This window comes from Globicephala melas, chromosome 1 (genome assembly GCF_963455315.2).
Source record: "Globicephala melas chromosome 1, mGloMel1.2, whole genome shotgun sequence".
NCBI lineage: Eukaryota > Metazoa > Chordata > Mammalia > Artiodactyla > Delphinidae > Globicephala > Globicephala melas.
The window spans coordinates 142,185,894-142,208,314 of NC_083314.1; the positions used below are offsets into that span (position 1 = coordinate 142,185,894).

At 50.7% G+C, this 22,421-nt stretch overlaps 2 protein-coding genes across 10 annotated transcripts in view; one reads left to right on the forward strand and one right to left on the reverse strand.

Moving 5' to 3' along the window:
- The first annotated feature begins 7,441 nt into the window (after positions 1 to 7,441).
- PARS2 (prolyl-tRNA synthetase 2, mitochondrial) lies at positions 7,442 to 16,092 on the forward strand. 8 transcript variants are annotated; one of them, XM_060305133.1, is made up of 3 exons: positions 7,442 to 7,509; positions 10,106 to 10,204; positions 10,664 to 16,092. In XM_060305133.1, exon 3 carries the CDS (start codon positions 10,945 to 10,947, stop codon positions 12,370 to 12,372), a length of 1,428 nt encoding a protein of 475 aa, XP_060161116.1. In that variant the 5' UTR covers positions 7,442 to 7,509; positions 10,106 to 10,204; positions 10,664 to 10,944; the 3' UTR covers positions 12,373 to 16,092. The 8 variants fall into 8 exon arrangements, with proteins under 8 accessions (XP_060161116.1, XP_060161128.1, XP_060161152.1 ...); XM_060305145.1 differs by having other exon boundaries at positions 7,448 to 7,509; positions 10,916 to 16,092; XM_060305169.1 differs by having other exon boundaries at positions 7,448 to 7,509; positions 11,028 to 16,092.
- Positions 16,093 to 20,678: 4,586 nt separating this feature from the next.
- TTC4 (tetratricopeptide repeat domain 4) overlaps positions 20,679 to 22,421 on the reverse strand; it is a 39,314-nt gene continuing 37,571 nt past the window's right edge. Inside the window, exons 10-11 of one of the 2 annotated variants that reach the window (XM_060305183.1) lie at positions 21,768 to 21,861; positions 20,679 to 20,992 (exon numbers count right to left, since the gene is read on the reverse strand). In XM_060305183.1, the coding sequence (XP_060161166.1) occupies positions 20,846 to 20,992; positions 21,768 to 21,861 (241 nt within the window). In that variant the 3' untranslated portion in view covers positions 20,679 to 20,845. Of the gene's footprint in view, positions 21,862 to 22,421 lie in introns of both variants that reach the window. The other variant, XM_030870251.3, reaches the window with a different exon arrangement.

Below are 22,421 nucleotides of genomic sequence, written 5' to 3' on the forward strand. Positions count from 1 at the left end.
GCAACTAGAGAAAGCCTGCGTGCAGCAGCAAAGACCCAACGCAGCCAAAGAAAGAAAGAAGGAAGAAAGAAGATGCTCTCTGTCTGTCTGTCTACTGCAACAGCTATTAGCGACTGTCCCTGTTAGGATTAGGCTTAGCTGTGGGCATCAAAGACCTGAAAACAGTATCTTAAACAAGATGGTGTTTGCAAGGCCAGCTCAAGTATCACCTCAGTGCCCGCCACGCCCCCTCTCTGCTCACCAACCTGGTACCCACTAATGTCATCCTACTGCAAGTTCCTGACCCTCTCCACCTGGCTGGAAGCACTGGGTAGCTGACACCCCTGGGAGCAGCCTTCAACCAATGGGGAATGGAAACTGGATAAATACCTGAACCTTATAAACAGGGGTGGGTGGGGGGATAAGATAATTTGGAGGAATGTGGGACTGAGACCCAGTAGTCCATAGCTGTAAGCTGCCCGTTCGGTATCACACACTGTATTCATTTCTGGCCCTTCTTTCTCTCATTTCCCTACTCTCCCACCAGTGTTTCCTGAGATCACCTCCCAAAGAAACTGCCTGCCCTCGAATCCTTGACTCGGGGCCTGCTTCTAGGGGAGCCCAGCTTTCGACACCCTTGAAGTCCTCCCTCACCCCAAGAGAAGGACTCTGCCACCTCCCAGTACTTGCATGGCACCTTGCTTGTACCTCTAATACAGTACACCATGGCCTACCTTGTTGTATTTATTAAGTATAAAATAGGAAGGAATAAGCATTTATTGAGTACCAGTCCCTGTACCAGGTGTCTTGTGCTCATTCATTCACTTATTCACTAATTAATTCATTCACCAAATCTTTATTGAGCATTTATAATGTGCCAGACAATGATTTAGGCCAGGCCTTGGCAAACTGTGGCCCACAAGCCAAATTAGGCCCACTGCCTGTTTTTGTAAATAAAGTTTTCTTGAGACACAGCTGCGCTCATTGTTTACATATTTTTATGGCTGCTTTCATGTTATAACAACAGAGTTGAGTAGTTGTGACAGAGATGACATGGGCTGCAAAGCATAAAATATTTCCCGTCTGGCCCTTTGCAGAAAAAGTTTGGTGCCCCTTGGAACAGGCACTGGGGCTCCTGCAGTGAACAAAACAAACAAAAATCCTGCCCACCTGGATGGAGCTTACATTCTAATTGGGGTGGAGTCAGGTGGTAGAGGGAGAATGTAACACAGTAAACCAAAACCTAGATATTTAGCATGTTAAATGATGATAAATGCTATGGAGAATAAAAGTAGGGAGAGAGAGAGTATCAGGAGTGCTGGGGAGCAGGGATGGGGATTAGGGTGTCAGGAAGTCCTGGCTGTGAATGTGACATTGGAGCAAAGACCTGAAGGAGGTGAAGGAGTGAGCCATGTGGACATGGTGGGGAAGAGCCGTCAGGTAGTGGAGCAGCAGACAGGAGGGCCGTACTGGAGTATTAACAATAGTTCATCCAATATTGAGCGCTATGTACCAGGTGCCCTTCAAGTGCTTTACATACATAATCTCATTTAATTACTTAAAAGTCATCATCTCATTACACATTTAATCTTACAAAAGAATGATCTGAATATATTCCTATTATTAATATTAATACAGAGCTTTCAGTTTACAAAGTTCTGTAATGTTTTTCACTTGCTCTTCATAGTATTTCAAGGAGGTTACTGACCCCATTGTAGTGCAGCCAAAGACCAGAAAGGTCAAGTCCTTTGCCCCAGGTCACACAGCCAGTAAATGCTGGCTCTGGAAAGCAAACCCCTCTGTTTGGATCCAGATGCTGCCTTCTTCTCTCTAAGCCACCAGCCTTGGAGGGCGTCAACTCTACCTGGTCCATTCACACCTAACTCAACTCTGCACCAAAGAGAAAAGGCAAAGCCTTGTTGGAAAGAACTCAATTCCCATCATCCTTCCAGATGAGGGTGACCAGGAAAACTGCTGGAGTCACACTCAGAACTCACAGACGTGATGATTCCCTCTGTCCTGGGGCATCTACATTGTGCCCCAGACTTCTGGCTATGCCAGTGCTCTGCAGCACTAACCCAAAGCAGGGGCTCAAAAGGGAGTTGTTGGTTGACAGATTAACTGTTGCTGAGAGTTTTGTTTCATTGCATTTTTAGCAAGCCTTTCTTATGAATTGAGGGAATTATTTAGAAAGACATTAATTCAGCAAATACGTACTGAGATTTACTATGTACAAAACTTTTCTACATAGTAAACAGATTTACTATGGCAGAGCTGGAGATGAACAGGACATGGGCCCTCCCCTCTGGGAGCTTGCAGTCTATGGGGGTGAGGAGATAAATGTTTTGCATGTGCTACATGCCCAACTCTGTGCCTGGCATTGTGCCAGCCAGGGCACTTTCACCATTAAAAATAATTGTAATAAGGGCTTCCCTAGTGGCACAGTGGTTAAGAATCCTCCTGCCAATGCAGGGGACACGGGTTCGAGCCCTGGTCCAGGAAGATCCCACATGCCGCAGAGGAGCTAAGCCCGTGCGCCACAACTACTGAAGTCCATGCGCCTAGAGCCTGTGCTCCACAACAAAAGAAGCCACCACAATGAGAAGCCCGCGCACCGCAACTAAAGAGCAGCCCCCGCTCGCCACAACTAGAGAAAGCCCGCGCACAGCAACGAAGTCCCAAAACAGCCAAAAATAAAATAAATAAATTTATTTAAAAAAATAATTGTAATAATAGCAAACATTATTGAACCCTGGCTATGTGCCAGGCACTGTGCTAAGCGCTGTACCTGGGCTAACTCCTTGTATCTCACCACAACTCCATGGGGGAGAGGTCACTGCTATCTTCAGGATGAGGCATCTGAGCCTCAGGGAAGCTGAGTATCTCACCCACAGGCACACGGTAAGTGGGTGACAAAGTGAGGATTTGCACTCAGGTCTGTTTGCCCCACCGCATGTACACACTCATGTGACACACCTGAGAGAGAGAATGGGCCAGAGGAGAGACTCAGACAAAATGTCCAGGGGTCTCAAGAGAGGGGGAGGCCCTGCCAGAGGGGACTTCAAGGGAGGGTTCCTCAAGAGGATGCCATTGTGGTGGTCGCCAAAGAGTGGGCCTCCGGCAGAGGGGATCCAGTCAGACAGAAAGAGTCTGTCTGGGTGACTGCTCCCACAGCTTTGGATGTATGTTTGATACAAATAACATTGGAGGCTCTGAGTGGGGAGATCAGGCTGTGCATCAAACAGACCGGGAGATGAATCCTTTCTCTCCCTGTTACTAGTTGTCTCAACCATGCACAAGCTAACCCAACTTTCCAAGCCTTGGTTGCCTGATCTGTAAAATGGACACAACAGTGATATTTGTACTGCATGAGGTTTTATTGTAAGGACTTAATCAGACATGGGTGTAAGGTGTTTAATACAGCCCATGGTACATAGCAAGGGCTCTACAAATGTGAATGATGATGATGATGACGTTTGGTGCCACACTCTTCAATTCTGAAGAATCTTGATTTAAAAAATGAGGCCCCCTCCCCAGCCCGCTTCTGAACTCTAATCATCCTAGACTTGGACAGCGAATAAATGAGCGAGGGGAATTCTGGGCCCAGGGGGAAGAGGCCCCCTGGAGAGAGAAGGACAATGGCATCCCGCACTGTAGCCAGAGAGGGGAGTCTGAAGGAAACAGAGGCGGCAGCAGAAGGATGGCTGTCTCCTTATGGTGACCAAGGGCAGCCATAGGGTCCCCGGAGTTGGAATGGGCTGGAAGAATGAGCCAGTTGCTCTCAGTTACATCTCTCATGAACCCTTCACAACAGTCTTACGTGGTATTCTGTGTTACTGATGAAGAAACAAGGAAGCAAGTGGCCCAGGGTTGCACAGCTGGGAACTGGCTGGGCAGGATTCCCAGGCAAGGCCACCCTCCCACCTCCAGTCCAGTCTGTCTGGGCCAGGTTGGGCTAACAGGATAGGGGGTGGGCTCAGGAGTCCAACAGGTGGACTGTCCCAGTGGTTCTCTGGAGTCTGTCCTCTCCTCTCCCCCCACCACCCCAGTCTGGGCCATTACGGGAGTCTCCCATCCAGCCTCTCTCCCCATCCTCTTCCTCCAGTCTCAGTTCACACCTCACTCAGGCAAAGAAACACAACTGACCACGCCCTTCCCTGGTGTAAAACCCTGTCATTGCCCACAGAACTGCCTCTCACACTGGCCAGCGCCCTCGGCAGAGGAGGCAACCATCTTCCTGGAGTGACAATTACACTTGTTTTCCAAATATAACAAATATATGTTGTAGAGTGGAATGCAAAATGCCCAGGGATTTTTCTCAGAAGAGGAGCTGTTTTGGGTTAAGCCTCAAAACAGATGTGTGTATGTTGGCGGGGGTGGGGCAGAAGAAGTATCATTATTCATAGAAAAAGTTTCACTGGCCTCAAAGATGAGAAACTGGCAGTCTGGTCCAGCAGGCCCTGGCACAGTGGCGCCCACTGCCTTTCCAGTTGTGCTTCCCTGATGCCTGGGTGTGCTCTGTGCTCCAGCCAGAACTATCTTGAAGCCTTTTTCCTTACTTACTGTCCCTCTGACTAGAATGTCTTCCAATTCTTTTTAGCCTGGAAAGTTCCTAGTTATCGTTTAAGGTCCAATTTCACGCCCCCTCCTCCGAGAAGCCCTCCCTGATCCCACCCCCTCTTTGCAACACTGCTCCCTCAGCATCTTGCTCTCCCCTCTTCATAATGTCTTACCACAGGCTGCCGGGACCACCACTTTGAGAGACAGCCTCTTCAGGAGGCTATGAGCAAGTTGAGGTCAGGGAGTTCACCGTGAACTCGGCCTTTGTTGTTCATTCAGCACACACTTGGAGCCTCTCTGTGCCAGGCCATGGGTTCGGTATGCAGGGACGACTCAACCTGTCCTCGGAGGAGCTCCGATCTGAGAGAGAGACAAACCATCCATTCATTTATTGATTGATATATTAAAACAAGCAAAAAGCAAAACCTTTTGCTGAGCCCTGACTGGGCCAGGCCCTGTGCTCAGGGCTGTGCCTGCCCCCAAGAGACTCCCAGTCTGGCCAGCAGCCGGTGGAAACCACTAACAGCATGGTGAGTCCCCAGGGCTGTGGGGCACCAAGGCAAGTGTGCGGTCCTTTGCTTTTGCTTTGTCGTAGATGACAACGAGTGAATGAATGAATTTTTCTTTTTCTTTTTTTCCGTTTTAGGGAACTTGTGGGTTTTAACCATGAATGGACTCTCTAAATCAAGGCATCCAATTAATGACTGATCAATTAATTGATTGAAACGTCACCCAGGAAGTTGCTAGCAGAGAAAGGGCTATATTCTGGTCTCCACCACCATGGACTTTCTCAATGGGGAGCAAATCTACTCTGACCAGGGCTGGCTGGAATGGACCCTGCAGCTCCCGGCTGCAGAGCCTCCTGTAAACTCCCGGTAAAAGGCAGCAGTTCTGGCCTGCCTCCCAAGAGGGTCATGAGCATTAATTAGTTACCATTGGTAAAGTGCTCTGAAGATGTGGGGATGTTTAAACACGGCGAGTCATTAGGCCTCTCCACACCACTATACTCTACAGCCGGCAACTGCTAATTGAGAAATAATTAACACCTCAGGGTGCAGAGGATGGATGCCTGGCTTTTTCGGGGTTGGAAAGGATGTAATAAAGTACACGAGCAGCAGGAAGAAATATAAGGCTACTTTGGATCCTGAAATATACTGGAGATTATTCAACTTCTGCCCCCAGAGAAGCATGGGGACTGTTGCCCCAGTAAAACCTTTGGGACTGCATTCCTTGGGAAAGCCCCGAGCACAGTGCTGGGCTGCAGAGGCTGTGATGCTCTTAGAGCAAAAGAGCTCAGGTCCAGCCCAGGTCTGCCTGGCCTTCTAGCTGGTGAGCAGATGCCAGTTGTGGAACTCACCAAGCTGTATTTTCCTCAGCTGTTAAGACTGGGATGATGACATATGTCTACCATCCCTCCACCTGGCACCGGGTTGTCTGATGCCCTTCCTCTAGGTCAGCAGATCTAGCCCAGGCTTCACGTTAGGATCACTGGGGACTATAAAGTACCAGCATTGTGGGGCTGGGACTGGGGGCACAGGGTGATTCCCAGTTCAGTCAAAGTTGAGAACCACTGGTTTGGTTTGTGTATCAGGCACTGCGTTGGGAGCTGTGGGAAATAAAGTTGTAAACCCTACCACACCCCATGTTTCCCTCACACCAGCTCAGTATTTCCTGATTCTGTGCCTGTGAGTTGTCCTGGACATTTCACTCCACTCCCACTGCCATTCTTGTGCTGCTAAACCCCACTCATCCTTCAGGCTCAGCTTGAAGGCTTCCTCAGGGAAGCCATCCTTCCCTGTGCTGCCACAGGACTGTTCTCAGCCCCCATTACACCACTGATCGCACAGTGTTTTTCCTGGCAGATCCTGGCAGGCTGAGAGCTTCTTGGGGCCAATAGCAGAATCACCAATGTCTTGCACTGGGTCTGGTAGATTTTAGGTGCTGAATAAACTATAGCTGTAATCGGTTAGGTAGAGTTATATGATATGCAGCTCTCGCTCAGGACATTTGCACTTCTTCCCTGTGTGTGAAACATACTTCCCCCAGATATCTGCAAGGTTCTCTCAACTCCTTCAGGTCTTTGCTAAAATGTCACATTCTCCACCAGGCTTTCCCTGATCCTTCTATTTTAAATGGCAACCAGTCGACCTCCAACCCTTTCCCTTCCCTAATTAATTTTTCTCCATAGTATTTAACAACATCTGACTAACAGATCCTGTCATTATGTAAAATTTTGATAACTTGTTCACGATGTCAGTTTTTGGTTTTTTTAAAAAATTTAATTGCGTTAAAATACCACTTATCTTGAGTTCTTTGGCCTTCCCTTAAATTTCATTGTATTGGATTATTGACTAGAATGTAAGCTATACTGAATGCCGGGAACTTTGTCTATTTTGTTCACTATTCCCAGCTTCTACAAGCGGTTGGTACGTGGTAGCTGCTCAAAAAATATTTTGTGAAAGTTTGATTTAGTGTCTTAAAGATTAAATAAAGGTGTCTTATTCCAATTGTTTAAATTTTTAAAAATTTATTTAAATTGATACGCTGTAAAATCATAGGGTAGATTCGAAACCGCATGGCCTACTGTTGTCATCGTTACATTATAGCCGGCGGTTCTCCTATTCAGAGAGTGGGGCGGGCCCTGGCAGTGGGCGGGAACACCAGACTCAAAACCTAGACCCGAGGCCTTGATCATAGAGTTACACCTCCCTCAATCCTAGAGAGCACTTCCGGGACGGTGATTTACTTATTGCTGCGTAGGCCAACCTATGAGCCCATTCTCTCTCCTTGCCTAGGTTTCCGGCGAGCAATTCACTGGCGTCTAGAGTGGGGTGGGGCCAGTCCCCGTGAGCGCGGTTTTGTGATTAGCGGGAAGGACAGGAGGCGGGGCTTCGTGCAGGAACGCCCCTGGCGCAGGCGCGGTGGCCCGGCGCGGCGATCCCTGCGGGGTCGGCGTTCGCTGGGACTACGGTTGGTGATCGTGGGTGACAGTGAGGGCCGGGGGCTGAGGGACGGGCTGAGGGAGGGGCTGCGGAATGAAGAGAGGGCTCGGTTCTGGGCGCGGAGACCGAAGACCGTGGTGTCCGTTTTCCCACGTGCATCTCGTCATTGGATTGGGGCGGGCCACCATCACAAACTCTTGAATAATACTCGTCTCCTAGTCTGTTTCCTCCGTTGTGAAATCGCAGGACTTCCTTGTCTGCCTCGGGTCGTTGTGACTGGGAACTTGTTAGAAATACAGGTTCTCTGCCCACACCCCAGACTTATTGAATCAGAAACTCAGGGGATGAGGCCCCACCATCAGTGTTTTAACAAGCCCTCCAGGTGATTCTGATGCTTGCTTAAATTTCAGAACCACTGGGCTACCGTAATGTAGCAAGCTGTACTGAGGGCCTTCTCAACCCAAGCTGAGAAAGTAAGAGAAAGAAAGGAGGTGGACTTGAGAGAAGTCTTGGAGACAGACTCAGTTGCTTGAGGAGGAGTCAGGGGTGAAAGAGTTTCTGGCTTGGGCCACGGGCCTGAGGTGGGACCTTAAGTGATGGCTCCAGGTGTCAACCACGTGTGCCCTGCCTCCAGGCCTGCACTCTTCTGCGCAGTCACACTAGGGCTCTGTGGCCGTGCCTCCCGGCCGTTTTCAGGTCATAGGCCACATAGGAAATGATAATATTTGTACAGTGCCCAGGGGAAATGGATGAAGCTGCTTGAGGTTGGAGGAGACCGGCTGGAGGATTGAGGCTGCTGGAAGCTGGAGGGAACCACCTGGGGGGGATTTGAGCTTCCCAGAGCTGAGGGAAATTAGTAACCTGTTCTCAGCATACTGCAGAAGAGCTTTGTCCCATGGGATTTGCTGAAGATTAGGGGTGCTCACTAAATTTGGCAACATAAATCAAGAAGCTTGAAAGAGTTTATACCCTTTGACTCAGTAATTCCGTTCCTGTAGATCTCTCCCAAATATATAACAAAAGAAAAAAAGCCTTCTGTTGTAGATTACATACAACAGAGAAAATTAACAACTCTCTGGAGAATCGTTTTTGATCTAGTCAGTCAATGAAATGTTGTACTGCCCTTAGGAATGTGTGAATATTTTGTAAAAATCATAAAGAAACCTACCGTGCTCATTCATTAGACGATTGTCTAGTAAGCCCCTGCTCTGTGCTGAGTGGTGAGCGAGTTAGCTCCACAGAGCTGACTGCCTGGGGGAAGACCCAGCTGAAGGAGCAGAAACTCCAAAGAGTGATTGGTGTTTGATAGGGGATCAGGGGCTGCTGCAGGAGAAGCTGCTCTTTGGGGTATGGGGAGTGGGTCAGGAAAGGCATCCTAGGAGACAAGGTGGCACTCCTAAGGCCTGGAGGATGAGTAGATGTTGGTACGCAAAGGGGAGAGGAACATTCTACGCAAAGGGAACTGTGTTTTAATGAGTGTGCTGAAGCTGGAGCACAGAGAGGGCACTGGTGAGAGGAGGCCAGAGGGGACCAGCGGCTTGCTCACATGGGGCCATGTGCACTGTGAAGGTGAGAAGGTTAGACCTGATTCTAAGGGTAACAGGAAGCTGTTGGAGGATTTTAAGCAAGAAAAGCTGTTGCTGTATGTGTCTTGGAAGTATCCCCTGTGGCTACAGCGTGGAGAATGGATTGGAGGAAGGTGGGCCTGGAAGCTGGGAGCCCAAGTGAAGAGGCTGTTGCAATAGCCCAGGTGAGAGATGATGGTGGCCTGGACCTGGGTGGAGGCTGTGGAGGTGGAGAGAAGGAACAGAATCAAAAGCAAGTGAAGCAGTAGGAATCACAGGGCCAGAGGGGTTGGTGAAGGTGGGGCACAGAGGGAGCTCAGAGTGGATGAACCTGCGTTTCTGTTTTGGACAAAGGGTGGCTTGCACTACCATTCAGAGTGACAGGCAGCACTGGACGGGGAGCAGGCTTAGGGGGAAGATGCCAAGCTCCCTGTGGGGTGCTGAGTGTGAAGTACTCATGCAGTGTGTTCTCTAGGAGGCAGTGGGATGGGTAGGTGTGAAGCTTAAGAGGCACAACGTACAGAATGGAGATGTTGACTCGGAGCCATGACCGTGTGGCCTGACCAGGGACTGTGTGCTGTGAGGGGGGAAGAGACATTAAGGACATTGAAGGCATGGGTGGGGTGGGGGCTCGTGGGCAAAGACGGCTCGCAAAAGAGACAAGGGATTGTCAGTAGCGGTTGTCTCTGGGCTGAGAGATTATAGTTGATTTCCTTTCTTTTTTGTTTCTGTTTTTCTTAGCAAACTTAGATTCAGTTCATAGAATATACCAGATACTGTTCTAATAACTTCTTATAACTCTTCTCTAAATTCCCACAATAAACCTATATGGTGGGTCCCTTCATTTTACAGGTGAAGAAACTGAGCACAGAGGAGTTGAGTCACATGTCCTAAGCTACACAGGGTGCAGTTATTGGGAAGCTGGACTGGGATCCAAGCTGCCTGATTCCAGAGCCAATGCTGTCACCACGCATTGGTGTCTCCACAGTATGCTGTTGTATTTTTATAAATGGGAAAAAATATATATATATATATATATATTTTTTTTTTTTTTTCCAGTACACGGGCCTCTCACTGTTGTGGCCTCTCCCATTGCAGAGCACAGGCTCCGGACGCGCAGGCTCAGCAGCCATGGCTCACGGGCCCAGCCACTCCGCGGTATGTGGGATCCTCCCGGACCGGGGCATGAACCCGTGTCCCCTGCATCGGCAGGCGGACTCTCAACCACTGTGCCACCAGGGAAGCCCCAATATATCTATATTTTTAAAATTTAATTTATTTTTTTAATTTTTGGCTGCATTGGGTCTTCGTTGCTGCACGCGGGCTTTCTCTAGTTGCGACGAGCAGGGGCTAGTATTCGTTGTGGTGCACTGGCTTCTCATTGCGGTGGCTTCTCTTGTTGTGGAGCACGGGCTCTAGGTGCACGGGCTTCAGTAGTTGCAACACGTGGGCTCAGTAGTTGCGGCACACAGGCCCTAGAGCGCATGGGCTTTAGTTGTTGTGGCTCATGGGCTCTAGAGTGTGGGCTCAGTAGTTGTGGCACATGGGCTTAGTTGCTCTGTGGCATGTGGGGTCTTCCCAGACCTGGGCTCGAACCTGTGTCTCCTGTATTGGCAGGCGGATCCTTAACCACTGCGCCACGAGGGAAGTCCCGTAAACAGGAAAATATTGATTTGTTTTTTAAACGGCAGTAAATGGTGAGAGAAGTACAATAGTACTTTGATCTGCAAGGATATTAGAAAAGAAAGGATTTGCATCCACAAGATCGGTGGTGGTTGTAGAAGTTTGTTGGCGAGCAGCCTGCGTTGACTACTGCAGGGTGTTGGATCACAGTTAACGCCTACTTCTGCTCGGCTCGTTTTTCTTCAGGCGCAAGTGCCTCCTTGCACTGGGCTGTGATGGAAGGGCTGCTGACAAGATGCAGAGCGCTGCCTGCCTTGGCCACCTGCAGTCACCAGCTCTCGGGGTACGTTCCCCACAGGTTTCACCACCGTGCCCCAGGGAGAGGGAAGCGCTTGGTGCTGTCCCGCATGTTCCAGCCCCAGAACCTTCGGGAAGACCAGGTGCTCTCGCTAGAGGGCAGATCTGGCGAGCTGACCTGTAAGAGCCAGCGGCTGATGCTGCAGGTGGGCCTGATTCACCCAGCAAGCTCCGGCTGTTACCACCTCCTGCCTTATACTGTCCGTGCCATGGAGAAGCTTGTGCGGGTGATAGACCAGGAGATGCAGGCCATTGGGGGACAGAAGGTCAACATGCCCAGCCTCAGCCCAGCAGAGCTGTGGCGAGCCACCAGCCGGTGGGACTCGATGGGCAAGGAGCTGCTAAAACTTAGAGACAGACACGGCAAGGAGTACTGCTTAGGACCGACTCACGAGGAAGCCATCACAGCCCTGATTGCCTCCCAGCAGACACTGTCCTACAGGCAGCTCCCGCTCCTGCTGTACCAGGTGACGAGGAAGTTTCGGGATGAGCCCAGGCCCCGCTTTGGTCTTCTCCGAGGCCGAGAGTTCTACATGAAGGACATGTACACCTTCGACTCCTCCCCTGAGGCCGCCCAGCAGACCTACAGCCTGGTGTGTGATGCCTACAGCAGCCTGTTTAACAGGCTGGGGCTGCAGTGCGTCAAGGTCCAGGCGGACGTGGGCAGCATCGGGGGCACGATGTCTCACGAGTTCCAGCTGCCAGTGGACGTCGGAGAGGACCGGCTTGCAGTCTGTTCCGGCTGCGGCTTTTCGGCCAACATGGAGACTCTGGACTTGTCACCAACAAACTGCCCTGCTTGCCAGGGGCCACTGACCAAAACCAAAGGCATTGAGGTCGGGCACACGTTTTACCTGGGCACCAAGTACTCCTCCATTTTCAGTGCCCAGTTCACCAATGTCCACGGCAAGCCATCCCTGGCTGAAATGGGGTGCTATGGCTTGGGTGTGACGCGGATCTTGGCCGCTGTCATTGAAGCTCTCGCTACAGAAGACTGCATCCGCTGGCCCGGCCTCCTGGCGCCTTACCAAGTCTGCCTCATTTCCCCCAAGAAGGGCAGTAAGGAGGAGGCGGCCACAGAGCTCACGGGGCACCTGTATGACCACATCACAGAGGCAGTGCCGCAGCTCCGAGGGGAGGTCCTGCTGGATGACAGGACCCATCTGACCATTGGAAACAGACTGAAAGACGCCAACAAGTTCGGCTACCCCTTTGTGATCATCGCGGGCAAGAGGGCCCTGGACGACCCTGCACATTTTGAGGTTTGGTGCCAGAACACCGGAGAGGTGGTCTTCCTCACCAGAGAGGGAGTCCTGGAATTACTGAGCCAAGTGCAGGTTGTCTAAACGCCCCCGGACCCCTCCCACTGCATCTCACAGTCTCGGTGTTCATTCTAACGCTGCCTTTCTTATACTGCTTTCCAGAGCTGGTCTCCGCAGAAAGAGGGCAGCTCATGGAAGGTGAGACCATGTTAGGAAAACCAGTTGTTATCCAGTCATCTGTTCGGACTATTTGTATTTAAAGTCATTATCTTGATCCCTTTGTCTGGCTGGCCCTGCTGCCACATATCATTCCTTTTACATTCTGTTTGGAGGTAGTGGCTAGGAGGAGCCAACTTGTCATCTTGGCCCTCAGGAGAGTCACTTCCCTTCTCTCAGTGGAGTTTCCCATGTGTAGGATGGGGCCTCCCCAGTGGCCGAGGCCCTTCCAGCTCCAGCAGTCCAACCACGGGCCTCTTGCCGCATTCGGTCCAGAGAGGCAGCCCGCCTGTCTTCCTCCATTGAGAAGTTGGCCTGATGATCTGGGGAGAAGAATCAGGACACCTGACTGCCACTGACTCACTCACTGGAGACTTGGACACGACCCCTCCCCTGCTGGTGCCTCAGTTTCCCCATCTGTGATGTGAGAAAATGGAACTAGATCTGTAAGGTCCTTACAGCTGTGACTGGCTGGTTCCCCGAGAGGTTCATGACAGGCAGATCAGATCTGATCTGTTCCTCGGATCCTCCATCGTGTAAGCTACCCAGAAGGTAAATACAATTAGCTAATTGCCCCCAAACCACCTCCAGAGACCTGGCCCTCCCTCTTGAGGTGGCTTAGCACTGAGATCATGTTACATTGATTGAATAAAGTCAAACTATTGGGATGAGCCTTACATGTTAATTGGAAACAGTGCCAACACCTGCCATGTTAACAGTGCAGCAGCTTCCTGCCTGGAAACTTTCCTTTTTCTACTCTTTCTCCACTCAAAAAAGAAAATTGGGTGGCTGGGAAAATGTGTGTTAAACCATATCTTCCCACAGGTGTGAGGGGCAGCAGGCTTCAAGTGCCATGGTGACTTCGTCCTGCGTGCAGAGTTGCATCCTAGTGCCACGCACGACAGCGGTGGATATTAAGGTCTCTGCCTGAGCCCTGGGGAGAACTGGCAGCAGGCTTGAGCTTTCATTGCTCCTGCTTCCAGGAGCAGAATCAGGTTCTCCATCCTCGGCCCCCAGGGTCATGGCTTGTCCAAACCTAACAAGAATCTCTCGGGGCCAAGCTCAAAGCCACCACCTCCTGAAACATGCTCGGCAGCTCCTGGCAGTGGTTCTGCCTTTGGCTCCCCCTATGCTCGCCTGCGCAGCACCGACGCCCTTCTTTTTCACTTGGCGGGCACAGCTCACTGTATGGCGGCCAGCCTCTCGTTGATGGTCAGCTCCCTGAGGCTGGAGTCCTAGGCTGATTCCTAGTGCACTGAAGTTCTTGTCTCAGCCTGTTGTTCTACTTGCCAAACAGCTTCCCTGCAGCTTGTGACCACTGTTCCTGCCAGAGTAACCTCACCCCCAGCACACACCATCAGGTTTCCTAATGACTCCCAGGCCTACCGCTGGGCTCTGGGCCAGCATTCAGGCCAGGAGACAGGGATTCTGAGAGCAAACCCAGAAGGGCTGGATTGTAAGGCAGGAATCTTACCCTTGGCTGCACAGTGGAATCCCCTGCGTCCCACCCCGAGGTTCTGTTCTGGGGTGTGGCCTGGGCACTGGCAGTTTTAAAACTCCCCAGTTGATTCTAATTCGTAAAGTCGGTGGAGTGCCTTCTGAGGCTACATTGCAAGGTGGAGTGTCTGAGTCATTTCGGTTGTGCGTTGTCAGATTGATGTGAGCTCTGCTTTCAGTGGTCTGGTCATTCATTTGTTGAGGGCCTGCATGTGCCACTGTGCTGTGAGGCCCTTTTATATGCCGTGTTCAGAACTTAAAACTGTGCAAGGTAGGTCCTGTGAAATCCTCATTTTACAGATGAGGAAACCTGAAACTCCATTTAAGCAACTTAATCAAGGATGCACAGCTATTACGTATTAGAGCTAGAATCTGAGTACTGACCAAAACCTATGCCTGTCCCACTATACCGCATGGCCTCTGCCTGGTCAAAATGATTCCAATAAGTAAAAGATTATGTATGTCTGTCTGATCAATTTAGCCTGAAGTAGAGAAATTAGAATTCTTACAAATGGGTGCTTTATTGTTCTGAATCTTTTTTTTTTTTTTTTTTTTTTTGCGGTACGCGGGCCTCTCACTGTTGTGGCCTCTCCCGTTGTGGAGCACAGGCTCCGGACGCGCAGGCTCAGCAGCCATGGCTCACGGGCCCAGCTGCTCCGTGGCATGTGGGATCTTCCCGGACCAGGGCACGAACCCGTGTCCCCTGCATCAGCAGGCGGACTCTCAACCACTGCGCCACCAGGGAAGCCCAAGAATAAGCACTTTTAAAAATCAGATTCAGACTTCCCTGGTGGTCCAGTGGTTAAGACTCCACCGTTCCACTGCAGGGGGCACGGATTCAGTCCCTCGGGGAACTAAGATCCCACGTGCTGCGTGGTGCAACCAAAAATAAATAAATAAATATGCATTTGCCTCCTTATTAAAAAAATCAGACTCAGGGAATAGAGAACCAATTAATTTAAAATGCTCATAAATGTGTATGACACAACGATTTGAGGGTGATGTAGAATCATGGACCTTTAGAATGGTAGAACTTGGAGTGTGCCTGTCCAGCCCTTGTTTCAATGGGAGACAGGCCTGCAGTGGGAATTAACTTGCCACAACCCATCTTACTGGCAAACCGCCTGATTGCAGGCCAGGTGCTACGTCTCCTAAGTTAGGCTACCTTGGGTCCATCTTGTTGCAGGGAGTGATGTCTGGCTGAGTCAGCCTTTGAGCTACAGAAGTGCTGTAGGTTTGAAACAGGTACCCATGCTCTGTTTTCCAAGGGAGACACGTACAAGGAGCACAGTGATTTGCTCAAGGTCAAGGTGAACTGAAACCCAGGTCTCCTGATTACTTAGCCAGTGTCCTGTAGCCAGGGGCAGTATAATTTGGTGGAAAGATCAGAACCTTGAACAGACAGTCCTAAATCCACCACTTAGCAGGGATGTTATCTTAGACAAATAACTTGTCCTTTGTGCATCTGTGTATCTTAGATTCTTCATCTGTAAGATGCGCTCATGATAATGGTACCTACCTCCCTGGGTTGTCTAAGGGTTGGCTGAGCTGACATATGAAAAGCTTAACCCTTAGTGTGCTCTCAGGAAATGCTTCCCTTACATGGGATGACTTAGGAAATACCCCCATTGGGAGCTCAGGTTCTGCTGTTAACATTATCTCGAGACCTGGGTTTTGTTTTTTGATATGTTGCTTCACAACCTTCCTGGGGGGTGCCACGAGCAAGAATTAAGTAACGCCTGCAGAATGGTTCCATCTCCTTAGAGGAAAGACAGACATTTTCAAACCGTGTACCTTCTTCTCTCCTTTCTGAACTTGCCAATGTTACCTCTTGCCATAAATTGATGAAATGGGGTTGCTGGCAAAATAACAGGTACAGGCTGTATTATCATTGCTCATTCCTTGGGGAGATGGAGAAGCAACTGGCTGAGAAATGTTTAGCAGAAGTAATACTTGAGGACAAAGGCTGGTGCATAACAAAACCGTCGTGTAAATCAAGTTTAGAATGTAAATCAAGCGCTCCATTAATATTCAGTGTTTTAATGGAAGAAACACCTGCTGGGCTATCAATAAAGGAGCTTTGCAGAAATCTCGAAATTGTCATTTCCTTAACTACTTGAGTGCCAGGCCTCTTCACAGAGTTCCCACTGTCCATTTCTACACCTAGACGCCAGAATGCATTTTAGAATTGTTACGCATCAAGGGCACACACGGCTTTGTTTTAGGATTAGGAAGAGGATTTTTTTTTAACTTTTCTATAATGTGGAAAATGGGAAAATAAAAGATTTTTATGATGTTACTGTGAACTTTGGGGAAAAGAAGTCAAGGTACTTCACTTAATTTAAAATAATGACTTACATCGTAGTGACCCAGACTAGAGACTCTGGTATCAGACTGCCTGGGCCATTTAGTAGCTATGTGACCTCGTGCAAGATACTTATACCCCTGTGCTTCCTCATAGGTAGAACGGGGACAGCAGTGCCTGTTCACAGCAGGTGCTTGGGAAGTGGCAGTTGCCCTTATGGAAGTCAGTTAGTCCTGTGCTCAGTAGGTGGGTGGGCAGTGCACGTGGGCCACCACAATGGGGTGGCAACTTTAGGCTCCCACGTTCAGGCCCCTCCTCTGTGCAGGGATGGTGTCCACTCCTATTAAGCCAGCAGCTCTCAAGGCTGCTCATAGGCTTGTGGTTAAAACCGTGTAGGGCCGGGGGAGTGAGGTGGAGGCACTTACCGGTGAGGACACCCCATGTACAAGGAGAGAACCTGTTGCCCAGCTCACCCAGAAAGCACGTGGTCTGACGGAAATGCCATGGGCAGGATGTTGGGTGCTGGCAGGGGTTTCTGCAGGCTGGATTCTTCTACGCAGGTAGACACGTCGGGGACGTTGCAGGTCACAGTGAGCACCAAGACTTTACCATGACCTTGGAGTGAACAGGCAAGGGCCTCTGGGTTTGTTGCCAACTCCTGGAGGCAGAGGCCCAGTCTTGCTACTGTTAGTATCTCCTGAGGGGCTGAGGGGAGTCCTGAATTCAAGTTCTGGCCCACTCTTCACTAGCTGGCTCTGTAAGCTGCTTCTCCTCTCTGTGCCACTTTTCTTAGCAAAATGTTGCTGAGCTCCTGGCCTCCCATAGGTGTTGCTAGGATTGAGCCCATCCACGTGAAGCACTCTAGGACGCTGTCTGGCATATCCTAAGTGCCCAATAGATGGCAGCCGTTACCACCAAGCCCAGCCAGCCCGCACGCTACCCCTGGAATATGTCCTTTCAAGGCTCCTTGCCTTTGCTTGAAGACCCTCCCACCTCTCCCAACCCCACCAATCCCTTCTTCAACTGAACGGCCCACATCCGTCATGTGTGCTGGCTCCCCACACTCCATCTGTTCAGAATTCATCACTCCTGCCTGTGTCATCAGTCAGTAATTATTTGTTGTGCACCTGCTGTGTGCTGAGCAGGTGCTGTGCTAGGTCCTGGGAGTACACGCACCGTTCAGGGTCCTTGACTCAGTTCCCAGAGAAGTGGGAGCAACCATCCAGTAATCAGACAATTACTGTGTAGTGTAAGTGTAGGGATGGTGCAGGTATCATGGGACATGTGATAAGCCAGGAGGGCTTCCTGGAAGAGGCACCTGGGCCTAATGGAAGACTAGGTGTTAAATAGTAAAGGGGGGAACAGTGGGAATGGAGGGAGGGGAAGAAGTGGAAGAAAGAGTCTTCCAGACAAAGGAAACAATGTGCAAAGTCCAAAGCTAAGAGCATGGCAAGATTGGAGGATAAAAAGTTAAGTTCCATAGATTAAACAAATATTTGGTATGAGGCAAGCTGTGTTCCATGTGCTACACACAGATTAATTCATTTAATTCTCACAGCATCTGCATGAGGTAGATGCTGTTATCCTCATCTTGCAGATGAGGAAACTGAGGACCCGTACCCGAGGCCACTCAGCTAGTGGGTCATGGGGCTGGAATTAGAAGGCAGGCAGTGTGGTTCCAGAGCTGATACTCTAGCCAGTGCACCCTCCTGCCCTATAGCTGAACCGAGGCCAGGATGGCTGGGCTAAGGAGGCTGGAGACAGAGGGAGCTGCAGAGGTAAAGGGCCAGACCCTGAAGGGCCTTGAATGCCACACCAGGAGTGTTGATGGGGGAACAGGGAGCAGGGGCATGGACAGACTTGCTTGTAGTGGCTGCATTTCTCTTCACTGGAGCAGTTCTCAGCCCAGGGTTAGGTTTATGACACCCACTCAACAGCATGACCCTGAAGGCAGAGGCTGTCTGATGCCCTGCCCTTGGCTGGTGCCCATTAAATGTTTGTAAAGCAAATGGAATGAAAGGAACATGGCAAAGGAGGCAGGTGGGCTCTGGAGTGAGATGCTGGGGTTCAGATCCTGGCTCTGACACTTACTGGTGAGACTGCGTGCCCCCATCTCCTTATTCATGAAATTGGGATCACAGACCTGAGAGCATGGCTGTTAGGATGAGAGAATTCAGGTACATGGTTTGCACAGTGCTTGCACTCCGTATTGATGGCCATCATCTCTCTGCCTGCCCTTGTGCAACTGCCAGCAGTGTGTTTCATCAGGGGTTGGCTTAAGAGGGCTTTGTTCCTCCACCCAGTTCTCCAGCTGCCACCCTAATTCCACAGAGGTAACCAGACAGGGTGTGGGGGGGTCTCACCTCATCCCTGACCCCTGGCCCTGGGAAGGGCCACACTCTAGTCTTGTGGGAAGGAGGGACCCTGGGATGGTGGGAAAGGCTCTGCCTCAAGTCGGGGATGCCAAGGATGCTGGTTCCTTGTCCCTCCTCTGGGCCTAAGTTTCCTCATCTGTAAAATGAGGTGGCGAGGGGTTAAGAACTTGTGGGGAGCTCTGATTAGGCTCTGCTGGAATCCCAGGCATAGGCAGGTGGCCGGGGAGGCAGCAGGTGAAGGCCAGGCCCACAGGTCCCACTGCACGCATCCGCTTCACATGAGGGCCACCTGTCCCCCAACCCCTGCAGGCTCCGCTGCTGAGGAAGGGGAGTGCCTAGGGCCCTTCCCCCACACTTCTGGCTGTGCTCAGCTGGGCTGCGCTGCCCACCATCATAGCCACTGCAGTGGGGCAAGGCTGGGTGAGGCCTTGTGCTCTGGAAGGGGGTGTGGGCACACACGCCAGGCAGGTGGGGCTCACGGGGCCCCCTGCTCCTCACGCCAGCCAGGTTCTCATCCTAACTTCTGTAGGTCACTCCTAAGTCCGAACTGGGTTCACTCGCCTGGCGACCCTTAGAGGATGGCAGAAGTCAGAGGAGGCACAGCCACGGACTGGGAGGTCAGGAGCCTTCCTGGAAGAGGTGTAAGGTGGCCACATTGGGTGTGAGCTTGGGAATGCCTTTACTAGTGCTTGTGTGTATGCCAGTGGGGCCTTGGGACAGGACTCTGGCTAATTTCTTTTCATTCATTAGTTCCTTCATTCTTCCATCCACTCATCGGCACACACTCACTGAGTTCCCACTGTATGTCAGGCCTGGGCAGTCAGACCAGCCCCTCATCTGGCCCCTGCCCACTGAGAGCTTACCTTCTGGAAGGTTTAGTGCAGCCTTTCTCTAATTAAGCACTAGTGACAATTTGGGCCAGATATCTTTGCTGTGAGGGCTGTCCTGTGCACTGTAGGATGTTTAGCAGCGTCCCTGGCCTCCACCCACTAGCATTCCACCAAGTTGTGACAACCAAAAATGTCTCTAGATATTGGCAAATGTCCCCCCAGGATGCAAAGCTGCCTCTGGTTGAGAATCACTGGTCTAAGTGCTACAGGTGTGTATGGATGTGCCCCTGCGTATAGTGTCACTGAGTTAAGACTTGGTTATTAGTAATTATGTGCCAGGCACTGCATTGAGCACTTTGCACATGGTACCTGCACAGCAGGGCCTCAGACATGCCTGTGAGGGGGGAACAGGGACCATTCTCCACGTGGCCGTCCCTCACTCACAGTCACAGCAAGTCAGCAGCACCAGGATCCTACCTCTGGTCTCACAGCTCGCCATCCTAAGTCCCTTTTCTCCCCTTTCTGCCTGTGTCCCACCCCAGCTGGAGCCGGGGCAGGGACTGAAGAGAAGGTAGAGCAGAAACGACTGAGGACTTGACTGCCGGGAGTCTTACGAAAGGGCTGGGTGACGGGGATGATGGTCACATAGGGATCGTTCTCAAGGTGCGTATACTTGTGACCGTACAATTTGCTCTCATCTGGCATCTCACCCCAGCCTCAGTGTCCAGAAGGCGGCACGGTAACCAGTCTACGTCACAGGTGAGTAAGGCGGCACCCTGGAACCTGCTCTGCCCCATGAGAGTGTGGTGGCTCCTGCAGGGAGCCCTGCAGTGCCTGCTGGGGGTGCTGCTAGCTGAATGTTAGCCTCTTACACCAAGCATGGAGTCCTGCTGGAAAGTGAGAGAGGATGGCCTCACTGTGGCCTAAGCCAGGCTTAGGATGGAGGCTGGACTTCGGCTCTCTGGCCACAAGCCACAGGCAGGGACCTGCACCTGGAAGAAAGCTGCCTGGTCCTTTGTAAATATTCCACAGCAAAATGCGCTTCAAAGACAAAGGCAGGCACAGCACAAAACCCCAAATTAGTCGATCTTAAGTACAGCAGCTGGTTTCAGTTTAATGATGTATTAGTTAGCTTTGCTATAGTAACAAACAACCCCCAAATCTCAGTGCTTATTACTACAACAAACATTTATTTCTCATTCATGTTACAGTCAATGGCTGCAGGCCAGCTGCTTCAGCTCTGCTCCATGTGTCTTAGCATCTGACACCCAGGCTAAAGGAACAGCCCCTCTCTGGGAAACATGTTCCCACGGCAGAGGGAAAAGAGCAAAGGCCTACCACATGATGCTCTGTAAGCTCGGTCTGGACATGTCCACATCCCTTTGCATCAGAAGCAGGGAAGTACACTCTTCGCTGGGGGACGGGGTGGGCAACGCAAGGTAAGGGTATATAAAATCCTCTAGGAAGCAGGAAGCAAAAAGCTGCAGACAAAAATACAACGTATGACAGTGACTCAACACACAAAAAGATTTCCCAGTTTAAAAGGCATAAAATTCTGAAATGTAAAAACTGTGACATACTGTCCAAGTATGTCACAGTTCTCCATACTGCAAAGATCAGGAAAAGTGACAAACATTTTAGGGGTTCTGGAGGACCCCAGTTTGTAGGTCTTTATAGATACAGAAACAGGACCTGGCTTTCCTGGCCCCATCTCACCCCAAGGGATCTACAGCGTCCCCACAGAGCAGCCGTCTGTGCTCGTGAAGTCACGGGAGGCCCGAGTCTCTCACCTCTGATACCTTACAATTACACGCATGGTTTGTGTATGTCTGCAGTGTGAGCCACAGCTTCTCTAAGGCCTCTGACTCCACAAAGGTTCAGAACCACGTCACTGGATTGTGAGTCAGCGTCCACAGACCAGTGAGTTCCTCAGGTCAGAGGTGGAGGCTGGTGGGTAACACAGCTCACAGTGAGTCCAAGGATGTCATGACCAAGGCACGGAGTTTTGTACCAAGAGAGATGAGTGAAGACCAGCTGGAGCTCAGCACTCTGACCAGAGAGGCTGCAGTTCAGGAAGTCGGCAGCTCCTTCCCAACCACAATGCAGGGAAGGCCTGTCCCCAGGGTGACAGAAACAAACCGCTGGATTCTAGGAGCAGGTCCTGCTGATTCAAGTGTGCTAGACCCCAGGCTGAGGAGCAGGATGGGGGAGGAGGTCTGGGGGCCTGGCTCTCACAGCACGGCCCGGTCACTTTACCTGGCGCACCTTTCTCCCCCGGAGATAATTCCTGCAGAAAGCAGAGGATCCTACACAGACCAAAAATGCTGGTGTCAGGGCTTTTACAAAGTACCTGCAGTGAACACAATAAAAGAGAGGGGTTAATTGAATTGCAATCTTAATCATCCATGGACCTTCCCAACAAGTCAAGGTGAACCTTTAGATATGAGTCAACATTAAAATGCAAGTTCAGCATATTTATTTGTTTGGTTGTTTATAAGTCTGCAAATTAGCATGACCCTCTCTCCCTTAGAACCTAGTGAGAACCTTTGGGCAAGTCCTATAGCATCATGTATGTCTATGGCTAAACGTGAAATAAAACAGGAACACGCTTTCAGTCCTTCATTCAACAGTGAGTGCCCAGGGTAAGCCAGGCCCCTTGCTGAAAGCACACATTAAACAAAAAACAAAATTCACCATCCCTCTCTGGGGGGAGGGAGATAAATAATGACAGCAAGGCACAACTGTAGAAGCATCTGTGAGGTATGGTGTTAGCCCAAGGGACGTGATTCCCTCTATGGGAAAGGGGAATCAGGAAAGGCTTCCGGGAAGCTGCCATGTCTCAGCTTGCGTTAACTGAAAAAGGGGTAGAGACGGGGCATGGGGGAGCAAAAGCCAGGAGGTGCGGGTCAC